The following is a 21,289-nucleotide window of genomic DNA, read 5'->3' as shown; positions in this document are numbered from 1 at the left end:
AAAAGACTCCTGGCCTCAGGTGACCCAGTACAGGATAAGCAGTATAGAGAATAAGTGAGTAAGTATATAATAACACAAAGAAAAAGAAAAATTTTTGCAAGTGATCCCAACTTTTGAGCGGTAAGTGTATTGTGTGTGTGTGTGTACGTGTGTACGTGTGTGTGTGTGTGTGAATATAGGCAATATCTAACATAAGTGAACACTCTCACTGTTTGCTCGTTTGGACCGGCCTACCAGAAATGCTGAATTACTTAAGCCATTTTAAGTTTGAACATGTCTGATAGTTGGCAGTCAAAAAGCAAGGATCTTTTAACCTCGGATTAAAAGATCTATCCATGGAAGCCATGGTGTCATTTAGGATTTTTTTTCTCATCACAAGCAGTAGAAAACAGTTTGTATTCCACCATCTCATTTTTTGCTGATCTTATCTCTCAGGCTTTAGGGTCTTTCCAGGATCCAACAGCCTTTAAGAAATCCTCACAATCTTGCCAAAGCAAACCTAAAGCACATGCATGCATACACACACACACACACACACACACACACACACACACACACACACACACACACACACACATACTGTAAAACCACACACATTTTTCTTTCTATCCTCAGTTGACAGTATTAATTAATATAGCGAGTTGATGCCATTTCTACACAGAAATCTAACTCCGACTTAAACCTCAGCAGCCAAACAGAACCCTTTTAGTTTGTTTGCAACTCTTTTGTTAACTTTAACTTGTTAATGTTTCCCTCTCATAAAAGCTGTAGTTTTGGTTAAATATCAGTTTTATGTACGTTACACACACAAACACACACAATGTTCGTAGACTCGCTCAGCATGGCAGTGATTTGTTCCAGTATCTGCTTTACTTTTAATAATTTATAATAGAGGATAATAAAGAAGTATAAAATGCTAGAGTTGTCCAGTTTCTGACAGAACTCCTGTAGTGTGCTGATTTCAAAACCCCTTGTTATATCTGAATTAGAAAAGCAAGAAATGAAAAAGAAAAAAAAAAGAAATCAATACCAGATAAACAACTGGTTTGCAATGTTGGGGTTGTGGCCTCATGTGGGGTTGAGAAGTGGATGGTCTTACATGAGCTTTTTTATGTTCTAATAACGTTTGGCATCTTTAGTGAGAACTGTCTAACTGTTATTGCATCATGCCATCCATTTATTTATTTATTTATTTATTTATTTATTTTCTCACAGATGAACAAAGTGCCAAAAAATCCATTTCAAAACGTGATATTGGTTTTCACTTAGATTCTTAATTTGGTGGTGTTGAATTTTCTGCAATGTCTGATTTGCCAATCCCAAAGCCTCTCAACTTCCTGTTAGTGATTGTGTTTGACTATACCTGGTAGCTGCAAAGGGTTTGTTTGACAGAACTCTTCGTATTGACCAAAACATAGTACAATACAAGTCCAAGTAGCTTAGTCCAGATCTAGCGTGTATGGAGTTTGCATGTTCTGCTTATGCTTGGTAGGTTTGCTGCGGGTTCTCCAGTTTCCTCCCACAGTCCAAAGACGTAAAGGTTAGGCTAATTGACATTCCCAAATGAATGACAGTGGGGCATCGAGCTGACAATGCAACCGCTTAAGTAACAGAGACGACAGAAACTGCGGATATATCTCCAGGGTGGGGAGTATTCGTCGCCCAATGTGATGGATGGATATACAGTGGGACATTGGATTGCGAGCATAATTCATTTTGCTAGAGTGCTTGTATATCAAAACACTTGTATATCAGCAAATTTCCCCCCTAAGAAATAATGGAAACTAAGGAGATTCGTTCCACAACCAAAAAATATTCAAATAAATTTTTTTTATACAAAATATTAAGTAAAAATTAAAGAAATTACCTGCACTTTGCCTTTGAAAAGTGTAGTAACGCAGAGCCGACAGTTCTGTAACTTATGCCTTTACTGACAACAGCAGAAAGGCATAAAATAGTTATAACAAAAAGTAATGGCACACATGCTCTCTGCTTCCCGCGTTCAGTTGTTTGTGCTCTGCTCCGTACCAATCCTTATCATTACTCACTACTGCCATCTAGTAGATAGGTGGGTTTATTGTTAACCTATCCACTAGATAGGCAGTAGTAATGGTAATGCGTAGTTTTCATGATTTTTATTCGTATTGTAATGTACAAACAATGGCAATGGGATGAACTTGATAATAAATGTTTTAATCTTGAAAGTTATAAGATATTTTTAGAATTGCGGATTGTTAAAGTGGTCTGTTATTCCTATTATTTTTGAATGTAGGAATAATTGGAGGTTAAAGAAGAAGAAGAGGCTGGGGGTAGGGTTATGAGAATTTAGGCCCTAAAAAGCTAAACTCACAAATCACACTCATCTGAAACCTGTCTGGATTTGGTCTGGCATGCTTCTTAGACACCTCATGGTCCAAAACTGACATGATTGAGCAGGTATAATGTGTAATGGCATAATAGAATTTTTATAAACCTTTAAAAGCACTGACAGCACTGCAGTGTCATAGAATTGATGCCAGATTTATCGAGCACATTCTATCCCACCATCGTACACCGTGATGAGAATGTCAGCGATGGTTAAAGGTGGCGGCGTCTGCGCGCCGCTGTCACTCAATGCTGTTGTTTTCTGGTATCATAAGCCAGGCATTCTCAGGAATCTGCCCTCTTTTTCTTTATTGGAACATCTTAGCTCCGTGCGAAAGTTTCTCAGAGAAATGCAGTGGTGTGAGTATGTGAAATCTCTGAAACAAGCCATGTTCTTGTGTTGTTTTTTTTTCCCTGTTGCGGATATTATGTCTTGTTAGATTTTGAAGATAAGCATTTAAAAACGGGAAAGTAAAAAAAGTACCGTATGTGTGATATTTGTTTATGTATATCTGCTTACGTTTTTGTGTCTGTAAATGGTTGCAGTGATTTTGTAACTGAAAAAAACTAAGGCAAGGGTCAGATGTGTTCATTCACTTTGATCATGTCTTATATTTTCCTTTCTAAATAAAGTTTTTTTTTAATAGTAATAATTTATCTGACCCAGCTCTTGGCTTAACATTGACATTTTGTGTGATTTAGAAACAGAAACTTTTTTCTTTCCCTCAGGTCGAAGGCAAGTTCGTGTCTGTTGCACACAGACCCACGGAGCCGATACCTGGTGCGTCTCCCCGCAAAGCTTCCTGGCATGCACTACAGTGCAGACGAACAGTGCCAGATTCTGTTTGGCACCAATGCAACGTTTTGCACCAACATGGAGGTAAGTGGCAAGACTCTCTCACTTTCCTTTATTTAAATGTATTCTTTAAAGTTACCATTACAATATTTGGCAGCAGTAAAGCAATCTAAAAATGATAGAGGTGTCATTACTCAGACAGTCAGTCAATTTATTACAAGAGGTTTGTCTTGTTCCAGTTTTTGGTTTTTGCTTGTTTCACTTTGCTTGGAGAGTACAGCTCAAGGTCAGAACCTTGGGAAAATCAGTGTACTTCAACACTGCTAATTTTCACTCTATGGCCCATTTCACATTTGTACTCGAATGCTTTTCTATGCTCAATTACACAGTTTCTCTGCCAGCAACACAGTCATTCAGTCAGTCAGCTGTCACAGAGAAAAGGCAAAAAAATAACGTGTAAAAGAAAGGAGTAAGTATTTAGAGGTTTCAACATGTCTCTTCTAAGTCTAAGGACCTAGACAGCAGTACTACTGTACTATACTATTGACCAAAAAGTGGTGGGTTCAAAACAAATGGTGACCCAAAACTCCCAACCCTTAACTGATCAACTCTGACAACATTATTAGCAATGTTTTGTGTTTTATATGTTTGATTTTTTTCAAATAAACTCTTTTTGTTATTAATGCTGCGTGGCACTGTAGTCTAGTGGTCATCACTGTGGCCTTACACATCCAGGGTCGGGGGTTGGAGGCCTGCCTTTGGGTCTGGGTTCATGGAGTTTGCATATTCTCAACATGCTTGGTGAGTTTCTTCCAGGTATTCCGGTTTCCTCCTTAAGTGGCTAATTGGCATTTCCAAAATGCCTGTAGTATGTGAGTGTGTGCATAATGTACTTGTGCCCAGTGATAGACAGGCAACTCATCCAGGGTATATCCTGTCTTGTGCCCTGAGTCCCCTGGGATAGGCTCTAGGCCTCCCACGAACTTTATAAGCAGTGAACGAGCGAGTGAGTGAGTCAGTGAGTGAGTAGTTGAAAGCCATTAAGGCATTATTCACACTGCATCAGTTGCTTGTGTGTGACATAGTGGCATGTGTCTCTGTAAAAAAAAAAGAAAAGAAAAAAAGATCACTGTATCCTTCTTTAGATTCTACAGTACCTCATTTCTTTTTATCCATAAGCATGAACAAAAAGTTTGAAACTGTCTGCAGTTCATTTCCTTGTTTATGAAATGTCCATCGTGACACATTCTGATTTTCCTTGAATACTTTCCATTTCTTTTTCACACGCAATCTCATTCTTAATGCCTTCCAACAGGGATTTTAGTGAAGCTAGCGCTTTGAAAATCAGTGCTTTGAAAAGTGTGTTTATCATTTCCTACTCATCAGGTTTTATAGTCAGCTTAAATATGCTAGAACTATTGAATAATTGAAATGGAAACCTTTGTTTGAATAAAGGTGTCTACTAACTAAATAAATGCCATATGATTTATAAGTACCCAGTCCCTATACTGTATCTTTACAAGTTTAAAAACGTTTGCCATTTTCAGTGAGTACTTGGTAATTGTTCTTGCATCATGTCAGCCAAATGAAATGACCTTGTTTATTTTTTTTGTTTTTTTTTACAGGTGCACAGGCTGTCAAAAAGTCAGTTAAAATAACAATATTGGCCTTTCAGTGTTTTCTTTTATTGGATTGTTTTGTGGAAGAATAATGTGTGATTAGGATCTATGTGGAATGTTTCATCTTTAACCTGTGTCTGTGTGGGTTTCTTCTGGATTCCTTGATTTCCATTCAAAAAAGATAAAATAATAAAAAGGTAGATAAATTGCTGACTGCATAATTGCTCCGAGGGTGAATGATTAAATGTCTCATCCAGGCTGAATTCCTATCTTGCCACCAGTATTTCTAGGTTAGGCTCTAAATCCACCATAAAGATGAATGAATGGATTTAGCAGCCCAGTCTTTTCCCTCTGTAAGGACATTTAAAGGTTTTGTCTGAAACCCTATAACAGAAGGTTTAAGTTTCAGAAAGCCCCTTCCGAAGTTAAAACCTCTACTGTCTAAAAAAACCCCTCTTTTTAAATGTACTGTATGTACAGTACAGATAATCAGTCTTGCATTTATCAGCAATCAGAGAGAAGATTGTGCAAGACAAAAAAAAAAAAAAACGATCCCCAGGGCCACTGAATAGGCAGAGCTTCCAGCTTGTTCTTTACTTATTTCATTCCTTACCTTGGTTTTTGACTTCTGAGGAAGAGTAAAGGATGTAAATCTTTGGATCTGTCCTGCTGACAGCTTTATAGGACTGGAGAAGTGTATAGTCAGGAAAAGGTTCCCTCATCCCTTCTTTCCTTCTTCCTTTCCTGGTAGGGAACTTTTATTTTGTGACTTTGGTGTTCCAGCAATAACGCACTAAAAGAAGGTGTATTTTGTGTGTCAGTGAATCATGTAATATGCATCCTTCGCGTTGGTGCGAGCAAATCTCAAGCAACTAATGATTGGTTAATGACTAGGATGCGAAAGAAAAGTGACAGTTGGATAGATATGACGAGATTCAATGGATCTCTCATGCACGGGTTGTTTGACACAGATACCATTCTTGCACAGGTTTACGCTGTTTCTTGCTTTTAGTTCCTATAGGTCTCCATTTGGACTGGGCTCACATCTAATTAAAGAAGAAAATGTAATGGAAATGTACAGGTTACGTGTAAAGTGGTGTGTAAGTCATGCGAGTGAAGGTAATTTATGGAAGTAGCCAGGAGACTAGGATGGTTTATTGTTGCTGAAGGCTCCTAGTTGGACTAGAGCCAAGGTTATAGTTACTTTATACATGAGGAGCAATCCATTTCTGGTATTGATAAGACAAGAGAAATCTCTTTTGTCATTATGGAATTGGTTTAATGGCCTGATCTTTGTTGGTGCCACTTTTTTAGCTTTTTTTTCCTTCAAAATCAATGGAAGTAGTGTATCCTGTAATGTAACTCAAGCAATAACAGTCCTAATAGATGAATTGTCTGACTTCAGTTACTTTTCCTTTTCCTAATATAAGTGATGCACAATTACGTTCCTTTGTTCCTTAATTCACTGTTTCATGATTATCAAGTTTGTTACCGTCTATGAGATTTAATAAAAGGGTTTAAATGCCAGAGTGATGCTCAGGAGCCCCTCAGGCAAGGAAAGGATATGGAACATGAAATATTTCACACACCTGTTGTTTAAATGCTCTGCATTCCAGTGACAGAAACTTGGCAACACTTCTTCATCGAACTGTTAGTCCTAACTATGGAATAGCTAAAAAAGTTATGCTAAGCTAACCCAGGTGGTTGTGTGATTTCAGCACCTGATGTGTGCAGGCCTGTGGTGTTTGGTAGAAGGAGACACGTCTTGTAAGACCAAACTGGATCCACCTTTGGACGGAACAGAGTGTGGCGCTGATAAGGTATTTGTTTCTGTGAAGCTGCTTTGCGTCCACAATGTCCATCATCAAAAGCACAATACAAATAAAATTTAATTGAATTTAAACTATACCGGTATTTTTGGTAGTAACAGTGTTCCTTTGTGTGTGTTCCTTACCTTGTGTGTGTGTGTTAGTGGTGCAGGGCTGGTGAGTGTGTCAGTAAGACCCCGATCCCTCAGCATGTGGATGGAGACTGGAGTTCATGGAGTCAGTGGAGCATGTGCAGCCGGACCTGTGGTACTGGTGCACGATTCAGGCAGAGGAAGTGTGATAATCCTCCGTAAGCCTCCTGAAACACACACACACACACATACACACAAAATGATAAAATACAGATGTGTGTTGATTACGAATGTAAGTTACAGATCTGGGGGGAAAACGAATGGTTATGACTATAACCTCTGTTCCCTGAGGGAGAGGACCAAGGTACAACACATAACGTATGATATATCACACCCTCTTGTGTACTGGCTGAAGCCACCTATATTCATGCCATGAAGGCAGTCCAACCTGTGGTGGCATAGGTCTAGCCCCGCCTAGCCATTGTCACCAAGGCGGGGCTAGACCTCACCAAGGTTGACTCTCAGTTCGACAGCCGTTCTTCGCCTAGCTAAGCTGTGGGGCGGGGCAGCAATGTGTTGTACCTCGTTCCTCTCCCTCAGAAGCAAAATGAGGTGGGCAGAAGCTATAAAGTTCAAAGACCATAGAGCTATAATCAGTGGAAACAACCTTAGGTACATAGGCTGCGTTTTTTTTTTATACTTTTAAACCATTAACTTTTAACTTTTAAACCATTAGTTTGTAAACCATTAACAGCAAACTGTGTACAAGATGGATGCACTGACAAAGCATGGAGATCACCCACCCGAAGCGCTCCCAGATCTGAGCTACCACCAATGGGTGCAACCTAGGGCTGTGCAATTAATTAAATTTCGATTTCAATTTCAAGTCTCAACGATCACAAAAATGGTGTAATCGGAAAAAAAACGATTATTCCCTTTTTTTTTTCTGTTTTTCGAGCTGCATTCTGACGCACGCGCGCGCATCCGCACTTTCGCCCTTCCAGAAGCCCGAACTCTCTCACTCTATACTGTCAGCGAAGAAGTTGTGTATGTATGTGATATCTGATCGCATTTAAAAATCAGCGCGAGTGAAAATGGTAGAAAAAGAGCGGCCACAGAAGTCTTTGGTCAACAAAAAAGGTAGAAGCAATTCTGTTGTTTGGGAACAGTTTGGATTTGAGGAAGCAGACGTGGATCAAAAACATTAGGTGCAAGATTTGCTAAGCGGTTGTGTCGACAACACAAATCTTTTTAACCATTTAAAATTTAAACACAGACCAACATATGACCAACTAATAAAGAAACAGAAAGAATGACGAACAACCCCCACAACATCCTCGGCAACACAGTCATCTATTAAAGACACGCTCTTTAGTGCAACTCCGTATCCATCCAGCTCAGAAAGGCACAAAAAAATAACAGATGCCGTTGCATACTTTTTAGCCAAAGACATGTGCCCTATTAGCGCGGTTGAGAACGAAGGATTCAGGAAAATGATAAATACTCTGGACAAGCGTTATGCTTTGCCATCTCGACACTATTAATAATAATTTATAATTTATTAATTATTTTATTTAATATTTATATTTTATTTATTACTTGTTTTCAAAAGATTGTGGAAGTGCACTACATTGTTGATCTTGTTTGCCTTTATCTGTTTTATCTGTCTTAATCTGTTTTAAGGAGAATTCACTGTTCTGTTCAATAAATGCAACATATTTCCAAAGTCAATAAGTAATTGTGTAAAATAATCGTGATTATCATTTTTTCCATAATCGAGCATCCCTAGTTCAACCTCCATTCTTTCACAAGTGGGCCCCCACTGGAGGAAAGGTCCGCCCCAGATTCAGGTGCCTTAAAATGTGAGTGACCCTGAGTGACAGAAGATGAACACTGGACCATAGCAATAGTGAATGAGATAGTTTCAGCAGGGGAAGTGAACGAGAGGCACCACAGCGATCATAGACGTCATTATTCCCATTAACTGTAGAAACACTTGGAAACGAAGCTTGGCTGATAACGGTGAATATCTCTAGACCAAGAAATGAAAACTGTTGACTCGGAATCAGTGAGCTTTTCCGCATATTTACTAAGAATCCTGGAGTCTAAATGTGAGACAGAACTAGCGCTGTCTCTTTCTCTGCCTGCCCCCTTGTCTCTTTCTCTGCCTGCCCCCTGCCTGCCCCCTTGCCTGCCGCTTTTAGAGCCTATTCGTCTATATAGGCCAGTATGTGAATGCCTCTTTCCCAAAGAGGAGACAGCGCCGCCTCTACACACTTCTTGAACGTTCAGGGAGCTAGCGAAAGGCCGAACGGCAGCACCAGGTATTCGTGGGCCACACCCTCAAATGCAAACCGCAGAAATTTTCTGCACGGAAAGATCGCTATATGAAAGAAGGCATCCGTGAGATCGATCATAGCGAACCAATCCCCCGGGTCTATTGCATTTAGCAGTTGCCTAAGTGTGAGCATTTTAAACTTGTACGCTCTTAAAAATGTGTTCAATGTTCTTAGGTTTGTAGTCCTCTCGCAGACCTCCCCCTTTCTTCGGAATGACAAAATAACTGGTGTATCAACCTAAAATCACTTCCGACGGATAAACCACTTAAATCGCCCTTTTGCTCAGAAGAGAATTTATCTCCTCCCGCTACCGCTGCGGTGTTGTGTGACACCATGGTGTTGACTACGGAAGAGAAGCGCGGTGGCCTTGTGCAAAACTGTAGCTGGTATCCCATAGCGACTGTGTTTTGCACCAATTTCGAGACACTCGAGAAAGTGGGAAGCCAACCAGCTCACATTGGGCACCAAAAGAAGGCTGCTGCCCCCTGGCCTTTCGCCAGAGTGAGGCCTAATGGATGGCAATGGGCTTTTTTGTTTTGCAGTGTTGTGAACAGGAAAATTTTTTTTTGGTTTTAAAAATTGGACACAGTTTACAAAAAGCACCATTTCTGGGCCAATTGAACCGTAAACATTGAGGACACTTGCTGTAAGTCCCTGAAAATTTTTCAACCCCAACTGGGGTTTATAACTTCAGAAGATAGGGAAGTGCAATTTGGGACTGATTCCCTGAACATAACATAGCAGCCTCTTGGGCGGCACTGAGAGAGGAGAAACAGCATCTCCCTGCTGCTAGAGTTCCTCTCCCTTTAAAATCTGAGCTAGGAGGATTGAGGATTCTTCCTCATAGTCTCTGATTTTTTCCGGGGGTCCATTGGGGGCCCATACTCCAGGCCGACTGCTGTGGGTTTTGCCTAGGAGGTTGCTGTTTTACCGGGCGAGAGCCCGAGCTAGCTGATGGCTGTGGTTTTTTGTGAGGGGGCCGTGGAGTGGTCATTTTTGCGGGCCTGTTTGGGCTTTACCTCTCGTTGCTGAATGATGTCTCGAATGCCTCAACCTGTTTTCTTTTCAAACTTGGCCTGAATGGCATTGAGTGACTAGCCAAACAAACCCTCAGCAAACAGCGGTTCATCTAGGTAGATGGCCCTGTCTCTATCTGGGATGTCTGAGAGCCATAGATGCCTCTGTGCTACCACTTCGCTCGCCATCCCCCTGTCGAGGAAGAGCCGAACAACAAGACACGTGCAAAATTTAGTCTGTCCCGGCCTTGACCTTATTAAGCAGTGTACATTAAGCGGGCTCTCCTAAGGCACCAGTGAGCTAAGCTTTGCCAAACACATTGCCTGATAAGTCTGAAGCAGCGTAACGGAATTGAGCGGACAAGTGGTACCTGCTTGAGCGTGAGAAATTTTCTCCAGCAAAGATGAATCTACAGTGTTTGGACAGAAGGACAGTAGGGCCAGACACTCCATAATTATGCAAGGGTGCAAGAAAAGCAGCCAAAGATAGCTCCATTGGCGGAGAGCTAATCAGTACTGCTTTCTCAGCTCCGTCCACATCCAAATACTGTCCGTAATTGAGCACTGTAATGCGGGTCGACAGCGGCTTGCTCCTTGACGATGTTAACTTACCGATAAAGGCGGAAAAGATGGGCAAGCAGTTTTTAACCGTTGTCGGTTCAGGAGAGGGAAAACTTCTGAGCGTGCTGTGGGCAGGGCCACTCTACCTCCAGCTTTTCGTCCGCTCAACGGTAGAGAGCAAAAAATGAAGTGTCACCCCAAGCAGCTAACGCAAAAGCAGCGGAGCTCTGAGCAGATGGCAAAATTTGTTGCTCGTCCTCCAACAAGCCATGCATTTGCAGACCGATGTCGCACATGTCATCATCCTTTAAGGCACGCTGATCACCACCTGGCTGCTGGCCAAGCACTGTAGGAGAGCTCCATCAACCCCTCAAAATACCCCATTTGGTCTGCCCAGCTAAGTGCGTGGAACGCCGGAGCTGGCAATAAAGTGAACATGACTCGGACTTAGCTAGCGCTCTCCTAGCGTGAAGAATTCCCAAACAGATGGGGCATGCTTTGTGCTGGTCCTTCTCGTGCAAAAAAAAGCCGCATCCCTGAGGACAGGGGCGAACAGCGGACTTCTTCGCCACATTAGCCTTCATGCTTATACTAGCTAGCACCGTTAGCACGGCTAAACAGAAGCCAACCAAACTGAGATGTGCAATACTGATAGTGCACTTAAAGTCAGCGCTCCACGGGTAGACGACTCACTAAATGAAGCTGTTGTCACTAACACCAACAAGAACATTAAGCTGATTCAAGCTCAGTCTTATAATGTAAAATGTAGAGTTGACTAGCAGCATCCAGAAAACTCCATGGAACAAGGTGTTCACAGCGAGCTAAAGAGCATAAGAACTGAGAGTCAACCGTGGTAACGATGGCTCATAATGTAGAGTTGACTAGCAGCGGGGCTAGACTTACGTCACCACAGGTTTGACTGCCTTTACGGCGTAAATATAAGTGGCTTTAGCCAGAACAGGAGAGGGTGTGATATCCCATATGTTATGTGTTGTCCCGAGTGAACCGACTGAAAGGGAACAAGCACAAGGGGTCCCTGTTCCTGTCTGTTCTGCTAAATGAGGTGTTGTCTCTGACCTGTCTGTCCCAGTATAAAGGTGATGGTATCTGTACCTGTCTGTTGCAGTAATAGAGCGCGTGGTCTCTGTCTGTCCCATTATAGAAAAAGTGGTCTCTGTACCTGTCTGTCCCAGTATAGGAGGCAAAATCTCTGTACCTGTCTGTCCCAGTATAGGAGGTGTGGTCTCTGTACGTGTCTGTCCCAGTATAGGAGGCAAAATCTCTGTACCTGTCTGTCCCAGTATAGGAGGTGTGGTCTCTGTACCTGTCTGCCCCAGTATAGGAGGTGTGGTCTCTGTACCTGTCTGTCCCAGTATAGGAGGTGTGGTCTCTGTACCTGTCTGTCCCAGTATAGGAGGTGTGGTCTCTGTACCTGTCTGTCCCAGTATAGGAGGTAAAATCTCTGTACCTGTCTGTCCCAGTATAGGAGGCGTGGTCTCTGTACCTGTCTGTCCCAGTATAGGAGGTGTGGTCTCTCTACCTGTCTGTGCCAGTATGAGATGCATAGTCTGTGTACTTGTCTGTGCCAGTAAAGAAGTCGTGGTATGTGTGCCTGTCTGTGCCAGTAAAAAAGGCATAGTCTGTTTACCTGTTTGTGCCAATTAAGGAGGCGTGGTCTGTGTACCTGTCTGTGCCAATTAAGGATGCATGGTCTGTATACCAGTCTTTGCCAGTAAATGAGGTGTGGTCTGTGTACCTGTCTGTGCTAGTAAAGGAGGCAAAGTCTTTGTACTTGTCTTTGCCAGTAAAGCAAGCATGGTCTGTGTACCTGTCTGTGCCAGTAAAAGAGGCGTGGTCTGTATACTGTACCGGTTTGTGCCAGTGAAGGAGGCGTAGTCTGTGTACCTGTCTGTATCAGTGAAGGATTCGTGGTCTGTCTACCTGTCTGTACCAGTGAAGAAGGCGAAGTCTGTGTACATGTCCATGCCAGTAAAGGAGGCATAGTTTATGTACCTGTCTGTGCACATAAAACAAAGGTTTTAACCAAATTAACATCAAACTACTTGCTCAACTCTGTCACGTTGTATATTACTGTATATTTAACTTGTATGAACATTAATTGTACTGTATATACTTTCAAGCCTACACTATATAATTGTCCCTGGTACAACTTAATGCAGAATCCCATAACTAGCACACTATAAACAAAACAGTTCTTTTAAATCCCTGTTGAATTAAAGGTACGTCTTGAACACCCCCTCATCCTGCAGTCCATAAACATTCTCTACATCATGTGTAATTCCTGCAACACTGCTCTCTGAGGACAGTAACAGTCACGACTCACTCCAAACCTGAACTGCTCAATGACTTTGTTTGGATTCTGGCAGAAATTGAATTCTCTTATTACAATGCTGATGGTTTTGACACTTTGAGAGTTAATTCAAAATGGCAGTGAGCCTGTTGGCGTGTGTGTGTGGGTGTGTGTGTGTGTGTTTGGTATGAAAACTCAGGATGTAATAATTCCTTGGAAGAGTAGAAAATCCTCCTGTTGCTCTTTGCCAGTACAGGATGCATCACTGTAATAAGAGGTGGTCCAGAGGGTTTTAATACCGTATTATCAGGATTAGTAGCTTATGTTTTTCCTGCATGTACTATGACATAAAACAATACAACATTGTTTTTTGTGTAAATATAAGAAGCACGTGATGAAGTGAAATCACGTTTGATTAGATACATTCTTGGCAATACTAAGCAGCCTGCAGCTATATGGGGGAAAGGTCGTCGAGTTACATGCTGTCTACCACCTTGTCTGTGCTGTCTCATTAAATACAATGCCTGAAACATTAATACAACTTATAAAATAAAGGAAATTATATATTAATAACATCTCATACACACACTCATTTACCTGCTTAATTCCCACACATTTATTTGAACCTGTTGACCATTTCCTCCAGGGGGTTCGCATGGGGATTTTGGCTTGCATTGATTGGTTGTGTGTGAAAACTGTTTTCAAACCTGAGTGGAGTCCTGCAAAACTGATTTCTCTTTCACCTGACAACAATAGTTTCAGGCTTCATGTGATCTCAGGTGTGACAGCACAGTGTAGGAAATTGATTTGCTCCCAGGCACTGGGCTGCGACTAAGCTGATTGGTTCAAGTTGGCATGCTACTTCCCAGTTCAAATTTTGTGCAGAGAGACACGCTATGGTCTGCAGGTATAGTGAAATATCTCATAGATAATGTCAAATAATAATAATAATAATAACAGTAATAATAATAATACAGTAATAATATTTTATTTATATATCGCTTTTAACAATGATCATATTTGCAATACAAATGTATAGATAATAATAATACTATAGTGTAAAATAACATATTTTTGCATTCACCTGGTGACTTTCTACACAAGCCCATAATCCAAGAGCAAAAATTATAAAAATATTCCCATTTATGTTCACTCTAAACTACTTACAGCCATCCAAAACAAATTTAGTACCTAGAAACCTTGTAAATGTGAGGGTTGCAAAGTTGACGGCCGCAGTGAAGTGCACGAAGAGTAATCGCTTAACCCAGGTCTCAACCCCGTCTGCAGCTTTTCAGACCCCTGGATTATGGTCTAGTCTGCGGTTTGTCTGTGTGTAAAGAGAGAGGAAGCCCCTGGGCCAGAAGAACTTGTTCCAGCATGGCTGCAGTGGAAGACTAATTCTACTTCTATGTGGTCTTGTAACAGACTGACAGAGTTATAAGGTTTTAAACAGAGACCACTTCCTCTAGTTATAGGGCCATCACTCTAGAGAGCTACACACAACAGGAATGACCATCCGGATCACAGAGTGCGTGGACCAGATATTCAGATCCCAACCTTCAGTCAGGTCTCTCAGGAAACTCTATTGTACAGTACATGCTGCATGACCACAGTGGGTTTTTTTTCTCTCTCTTCGTTTCAACTAAAGTGAAGTATTCTTTGGCTAAGGAACCTTGCTTGAATATTGTTGGCCTTTGTTAGTTTATGAAACCAATAGAGAAACCCCAATTGAACCCTGATTAAAACCCTGTTCAATTTTCCCTCTAAATGTAGTTGATCAGCATTAGAAGGTGTGGCCTCTGAACAAGTCAGGTTTGGGAGCTAAATTATTATTTTTTTAATTGTGCACTAGAGATATAAGGCCAATATACAAATGTCCTTCTCTGACTACCTTCAGTTAGTAGAGCAGTTTAAAATTATTATTGCTCTTTGATGCCTTCTTGATGTGCAGCCTGCCAATATTAAAAATAAATATATAATAAAGATAAAATATACAATATATTAATACATTAATAAAAAATTGATGTAAAAGACGAGGTGGCTATGTGAAATATGTTCCTCAAAAGAGGTTTTTGTAAAAAATGTAATTAAATGTGGTGGAGCAACATAAAAAACAAACAAACAAACAAAAAAAATTTTGTTTTACCCAAGGGTGACATATTGTATTGTAAAGAAAGGAATCTATTCTAAAAGTGTCACATAAACATACTGGTCTGGGCTGCTCATTCTAACACCAATGACTCAAGATGCAAAAATCATAAATTGCCTAAGTATCAGTTACAGTTATTTACACCCACAACGATGCCTGGGTCCATTAAGATTTCCCTGTGGCATATGCCGGTGTGAGTTTATGAGTTTAAGTGAGAATATTCATTATACAATGGCTTGATTTACAGCCACAAATACTGCTTCCTGACACTTCTGTTTAGCGGATGTAATAAAATACATATATTAATAACAATAATAAAAACAAACGCTATCCTAATCTTCGAAAAACAGGTCTTGTTCCAGACAACAAATCCAGGGATTCCTGCTGCTTAGAAATCATGTCTGCCTTTTAGTCTCATTGATGGAGGTGTGGCTTTTGTACCTGTCAGGCTCAATAAAGGAGGCGTGGCCTCTACTGTCAGCCTTGTTGAAGCAAGTCTGGGCCCTTATGTTCCAGGGAAGATAGTGTGGCCTCTGAGCTTGTCACTGCTCGTAAATGGGTATAAGATTGTCTCTATTAATTTCAGTAAAATGAAGTTTTCAATTCAATTCAATTCAATTTTATTTATATAGCGCTTTTAACAATGGTCATTGTCTCAAAGCAGCTTCACAAAGATGAAAGAAATTCACAAAAAAAAAAAAAAAAATTAAAAAATAAATAAAAAATAATAAATAATAATAATAATAAATTGTGTATGTGTGAGAAAAGTGTCTCTAGATAATAACGAGATGAATGAATGAAATTTCTCTGATGAGCAAGCCAAGGGTGACGGCGACAGTGGCAAGGAAAAACTCCCTGAGATGGCAATAGGAAGAAACCTTGAGAGGAACCAGACTCAACTGGGAACCCATCCTCATTTGGGTGATAACAGATAGAGATGATATAACACCATGTGTGTTATGCAGCTGAGAGTACAATATAAACAGAAATTATTTAAATTAACATGAAGTCCAGTTCAGCATAGGGATGAGTCAGTAGGTGCAGAGGGCAGATGGGGTCTGGCTCACTGGGAGCACAGGAGCAGCATATGTAGCTCCAATCATAATAAGGCAGAATCCAGCTGGAGCTGGTCCTTCTCTGGATGCCTCAGGATCCTCACAGGGTTGGCCTTTGTCTACTGAAGCTCGTACAATCTCCAGATGCCTCGGGATGGGTAGAAAAGTACAGAACAGATGGAGAGAATTAGCGTAGTTGCCATTCAGAATAGATGTACTGAAGTATGAAGTTATGGGATGAGTTACGTGCATGCCAGATTAAAGAGATGCGTCTTGAGTCTACTTTTAAACTGGGAAACTGTGTCTGAGCCTTGAACACTGTCTGGAAGGCTATTCCAAAGTTTTGGAGCTAAATATGAAAAAGCCCTGCCCCCTTTTGTAGATTTTGAAATTCTGGGAATTACCAGAAGTCCAGAGTTTTGTGATCTTAAGGAGCGTGGCGGATTATAGCGTTTTAGAAGACTGGTTAGGTATGAGGGAGCTAAACCATTTAAAGCCTTGTATGTAAGTAATACTATTTTGTAATTAATTCTAAACTGAACAGGTAGCCAGTGCAGGGATGATAATATTGGGGTTATATGATCATATTTTCTGGATCTAGTGAGAACCCTGGCGGCTGCATTTTGGACTAACTGAAGCTTGTTTATTGAGGATGCAGGACAACCACCTAGTAATGCATTACAATAGTCCAGTCTGGAGGTCATGAATGCATGAACTAGCTGAACAGGAGACATGTCCTCTGTACCTATTAGTCCCAGCGATGGAGGTGTGGCCTCTGTAACTTTTAGTCGTGATCATGTAAGCGTGTCCTTAGTGTCGGTAAAGAAGGTGTGGCCTCTCTACCTGTCGGTTGGACTGAAGGGGGTATCATTAGTTTCAGTGAAGGACGTGTGGCCTCTGGGCTGGTCATTCTTACTGAATGAGATATGGTTTTTGTGTCTATTAGTCAAACCATTAGTAACCATAAAAAGCTATAGTTAGCTTGGGCCTTTACCTCAATATTATTTAAAGTTCAGTGTGTGTGTTTGTGTGTGTGTGTGAGATGTCAAACTGACTTGAGGCAACAGAGTAATCCTACTTTAGTGTAAGTAGTTCGAAACTTAAAAACACAAATATTGTCACTCATATGTGTGTGCATACATTAGACGTCATTAGAAGTAATTTTGTGTTGTGCTGTGATGTTTTAGACCTGGGCCTGGAGGGAAACAGTGTCTGGGGGGCAGTGTGGAGCACAAAGTGTGTGAGGGTCCCCCATGTGCCAAGGGATCACCTACATTCAGGGACCAGCAATGCCAGTCTCAGGAGCGCCAGACAGGCAAGAAGAAGAGCCAAATGTGGACGGCTGTTATAAATGATGGTGAGAACTCTCTGTCATACACACACACACACACACACACACACACACACACACACACTCTCTCTCTCTCTGTCTTACATAATGTTCCCTTGAATTTATGCATGCTCTTGTTAGTCTGTTGCCGACAGTGATAGAAAGCAACATGCCAAATAGTTTGCTTTATTACGTATTGCTTACACGAATATGCATATGTCACTATTTTTCATGTGCTAGTGTTGGTTAGAGTCCCTCCCAGTGTCAAGGGACTGCTGTAGATTATATGTGTCAGGCACGAGCCATACTTTCCCTCCTACTTTTAGATTTTTTCTCATGACAAAACAAACAACACAGACATTGCATCATCTTATGCCATAAGCCCATATAATATGCACCTTCATTTGTCAGATATTTATTTGCAGTCCATCTTTCACGTTAAGGAGGGTCAGAAAAAAAACCCAGATTTGGGACAAATCCATAAAGCCAAAAGAAGTCTAATAAGTCATGACAGTCAGTTCTGTTAATCATGAAATCTTTCTAGAGTTAATATTAACTACTTACAGTACAACTGGCACACAATGCAGCCCCACAAATATGATGTCACGTCACTTATCCTGCATATTACATGCTGCATTCTCTACAGACACATGGACTACTTCAGATTTGCCCAAAATAACCCTTATTATTTATTTCCATGAGACTTCCATTATCATTCAGGACTTTAATTGTATCCCAAAGTAAATTTATATTTACTGAGTATGGGATTTTAATGAGGACCAGGCAATGTTTTTTTTTTTTTTCTTCTAGTCTTCAGCTGTCCAGTTTCTGTGAGTCAGTGTCCTATCAGATTCCTGCTCTTGGCTGACAGGAGTAGAACTTAGTAGAAGAGAGTTCTTCTGCTGTTGTAACTCATCTGCCTTCAGCTTGATGTGCTGTGTATTCTCACTGTAGATCATTATCTGCTCACCACAGTTAAAAAGAGTGCTGGCTTTAGTTACGGTTCTGTAGTGATTATTTTAGTCAGCTTGAACCAGTCTCACCATGACCACTCTCTTCAACAATTTCAATGTATGTTTTTAGAATTGCCAATGACTGGATTTTTCTTTGTTTGTTTTTTCCGCTATTTTATGTAAACTCTTGAGGATGTTGTGCGTTAAACTCCCTAGAGACCTGCATTTTTGCAAGTACTCAATCCAGTCTGCAACCAGCAACCGTGCCACAATTTAGATCACATTTTCCCCAGTTCTGTTTGTCGAACATTAACTAAAACTCTTAGCATGTACCTGTAGCTTCTCGATTCTATTCCTTTCTGTCCAAAGACATGCAGGGAGGCTAATTGGCGTTCCCTAATAGCCCATAGCATGTGAGTGACAGTGTTTGTTTGCCATGTGACACCCCATTTAGGTTGTACCCTATATTTTGCTGCAAGTTTCCCGAGGCCTCAGGCCTCACGCGACCCTGTACAGAATACGTGGTATGAAGAGTGAGTGAGTAAGTAAGGGGTTTATAAAAAGCTTTGTGAGAATACTATGAATTTTCATGGGGTGGCATACATATTCTATGGTTTTGTAAGGCCTACAAGAGTTCACATACTGTAGGAATCTTATTTATCTTTTGCTTATCTTTTCATTAATATCCGATTGCTGAATGGATTGGAGATTTGAAAAAACAACAACATTAAACCGAACAAGCTGCCTGCCTAACAAGGCTCAATGCAGTGCAGATAAATTGACACTATTGATTAGGGCTAAAATGATTCCTTGAGTAACTCGAGTCATTCGATTACAAAAAATGATCGAGGCAAAATCTTCTGCCTCGAAGCTTCTTTTAATGAATTTTAAAAGCTTGTGTTATGTTTTTTACGGAATTATTTGTTTGGCGTGACACAGCGCGCTTCTGAATGCAAACCGCTACTAAACACAGACAAAGAATTATTATCAAATATACTGTATTATTCCTATTATAATTAACCCTAGACTTGTGGCAAATTAATACACGAAAAGTAAGACACGTAATACAAATTCTCATATAATGTTTATTTTGGGCACATTTATTTTGCAGGGGCTTGTCATGTACAGTAATACAAAAAGGTTTACACTGCATATTGATAGAGATTATGTTGGGGGGGCAATCCGTGGCAGGGAGGCATTTTAACGCACAACAGTGTGCCTTAGTTTTTTTGATACTTAAAGTCATTTGAATACTTAGTTATTAGTTTTTGCATCAGAGAAAAGGCTTTATAATAAGAATGTATGGCACTGTAATGCACTTAATTCATCTCAGTTAACTTTAAGCTATTCCTTGTATTGTGAATAATAACACTGTTTATTTCTGATAAAATACTGTATGCATTTAAAAAAAAAAATTTTTTTTTAAAAAGAAACCAATTAATCTTTGTTTCTCTTATATTTTTTTATATTGCTGTTTAATTAATTAAAATGTCATTTTATCCGATTATTCAATTAAGTTTTTGGTAGAACTCTCGATTACTAAAATATTCGATAGCTACAGCCCTACTATTAATGTTAGCTTGCAAATAATAAATCTGCTGTGAAACACACATCTGGTAACTAATGTGACGTACATCAGACTTTGGTCGTCAAGGACTCTTCAGAGGCTTTTTTTTTTCTTTACATGTCTTAAATTATATTCATCTCTTGATTTTTTTGCTCTGTAGGATGTTTAATCCTATTTTGATCTAGCTGAATTTCACTAGAGGAAATTATTTCAGCTGTCCACCAAATGTCAATTTTCACTCACGACCCAGGTTTCTCATAACAGGATGAGGAATAAAATGTTTATTTGAAATGCCACTCCCACACACACACACACACACACACACACACACACATTCTTATATTACTATTCTTGTGCGCTTCCTTGTGCAGGTCCTGTCAAAACTCCCACTTTCTGGTAACATTACAGTAAAAAAACAAACGTCCACACACACACACACACACACTTTTTTGCTGGTCTTAAATCTTAAATCAAAACCAACCTGAGACTTCTAAATATAGTCTCTTCTATTTACAACTGACTCAGAATCCTCCATGCACAGAGCTGAGCTTTTGAGAGGTAATGACTTTGCTTGAGGCAACAGTGGCCTTCTGGCAGTCTTGGGATTTGTACTCACAACATTTCGGTGTCTGTTGAGCTTTTTTTGCCCCAGATTTAAGCTAAACTTCATTGTTGTCCTGTTCTGTATTAATATTTCTGTTATATTATTTTATCATGCCTAAAGCACACAATTAATGTCAAATCCCAGGGCACTAAAAAGCTTGGCAGCTTGGTGCAGACAAACCTGCCCATTGAGCTCAAAGGTCTGTATGTTCAAGAACCACTTCACATCAATTACGTCTGTTTGGCCAGGCTTTCATCTTCGTTTCAGGAAAGCACTTGAAATAAGATTGAGTGCACCTGTCAGAGAGGCAGTCCCAGATCTTGTCAGCTCACCCGCGTGCAACCAGTAACCACAGCAGGTTGAGATTTAAAACAGGATTCAGTATGAACAGATGGACTAAGGAGTAAAACCTCCCTATGCTACATTGTTATCACTCAGTAAGTGTGTTTCTCTTAATTTGGTTGGCGAGAATTTACACACACAACAGATACAAATGCACAAAACTACATGCTTAACTCGGGTATTGTGGAAAACTTTGGACCTTGTTTTAGTTAGAATTTGCTGTATGTACTAAATGCTTGGTTTGATATTTTGGACTTGCACTGGACCTCCATCTTCCTTCAGCCCCTTTACATTGAACTTTAATCCTGTTTCTGTCAGCAACACTCTATTTATGTTAATACACAGGTACTACAGTGTTTGTTAGTCTAGCATTAATTGTTGTC

General features: G+C 40.3%; 1 protein-coding gene across 5 annotated transcripts in view; it reads left to right on the top strand.

The window, feature by feature from the left end:
• Positions 1-21,289, top strand: part of adamts17 (ADAM metallopeptidase with thrombospondin type 1 motif, 17) — a 151,894-nt gene that overhangs the window by 68,272 nt on the left and 62,333 nt on the right. For 3 of the 5 annotated variants that reach the window (XM_053512463.1, XM_053512462.1, XM_053512460.1), the window contains 5 exons: positions 3,094-3,244; positions 3,896-3,961; positions 6,498-6,599; positions 6,752-6,897; positions 17,298-17,467. In XM_053512463.1, the coding sequence (XP_053368438.1) occupies positions 3,094-3,244; positions 3,896-3,961; positions 6,498-6,599; positions 6,752-6,897; positions 17,298-17,467 (635 nt within the window). The remainder of the gene's footprint in view (positions 1-3,093; positions 3,245-3,895; positions 3,962-6,497; positions 6,600-6,751; positions 6,898-17,297; positions 17,468-21,289) is intronic. The other 2 variants (XM_053512464.1, XM_053512461.1) reach the window with 1 other exon arrangement.

The sequence above is a fragment of the Clarias gariepinus genome, chromosome 15 (assembly GCF_024256425.1).
Source record: "Clarias gariepinus isolate MV-2021 ecotype Netherlands chromosome 15, CGAR_prim_01v2, whole genome shotgun sequence".
Taxonomy (NCBI): Eukaryota; Metazoa; Chordata; class Actinopteri; order Siluriformes; family Clariidae; genus Clarias; species Clarias gariepinus.
This window is presented reverse-complemented; position numbering and strand designations above follow the sequence as displayed.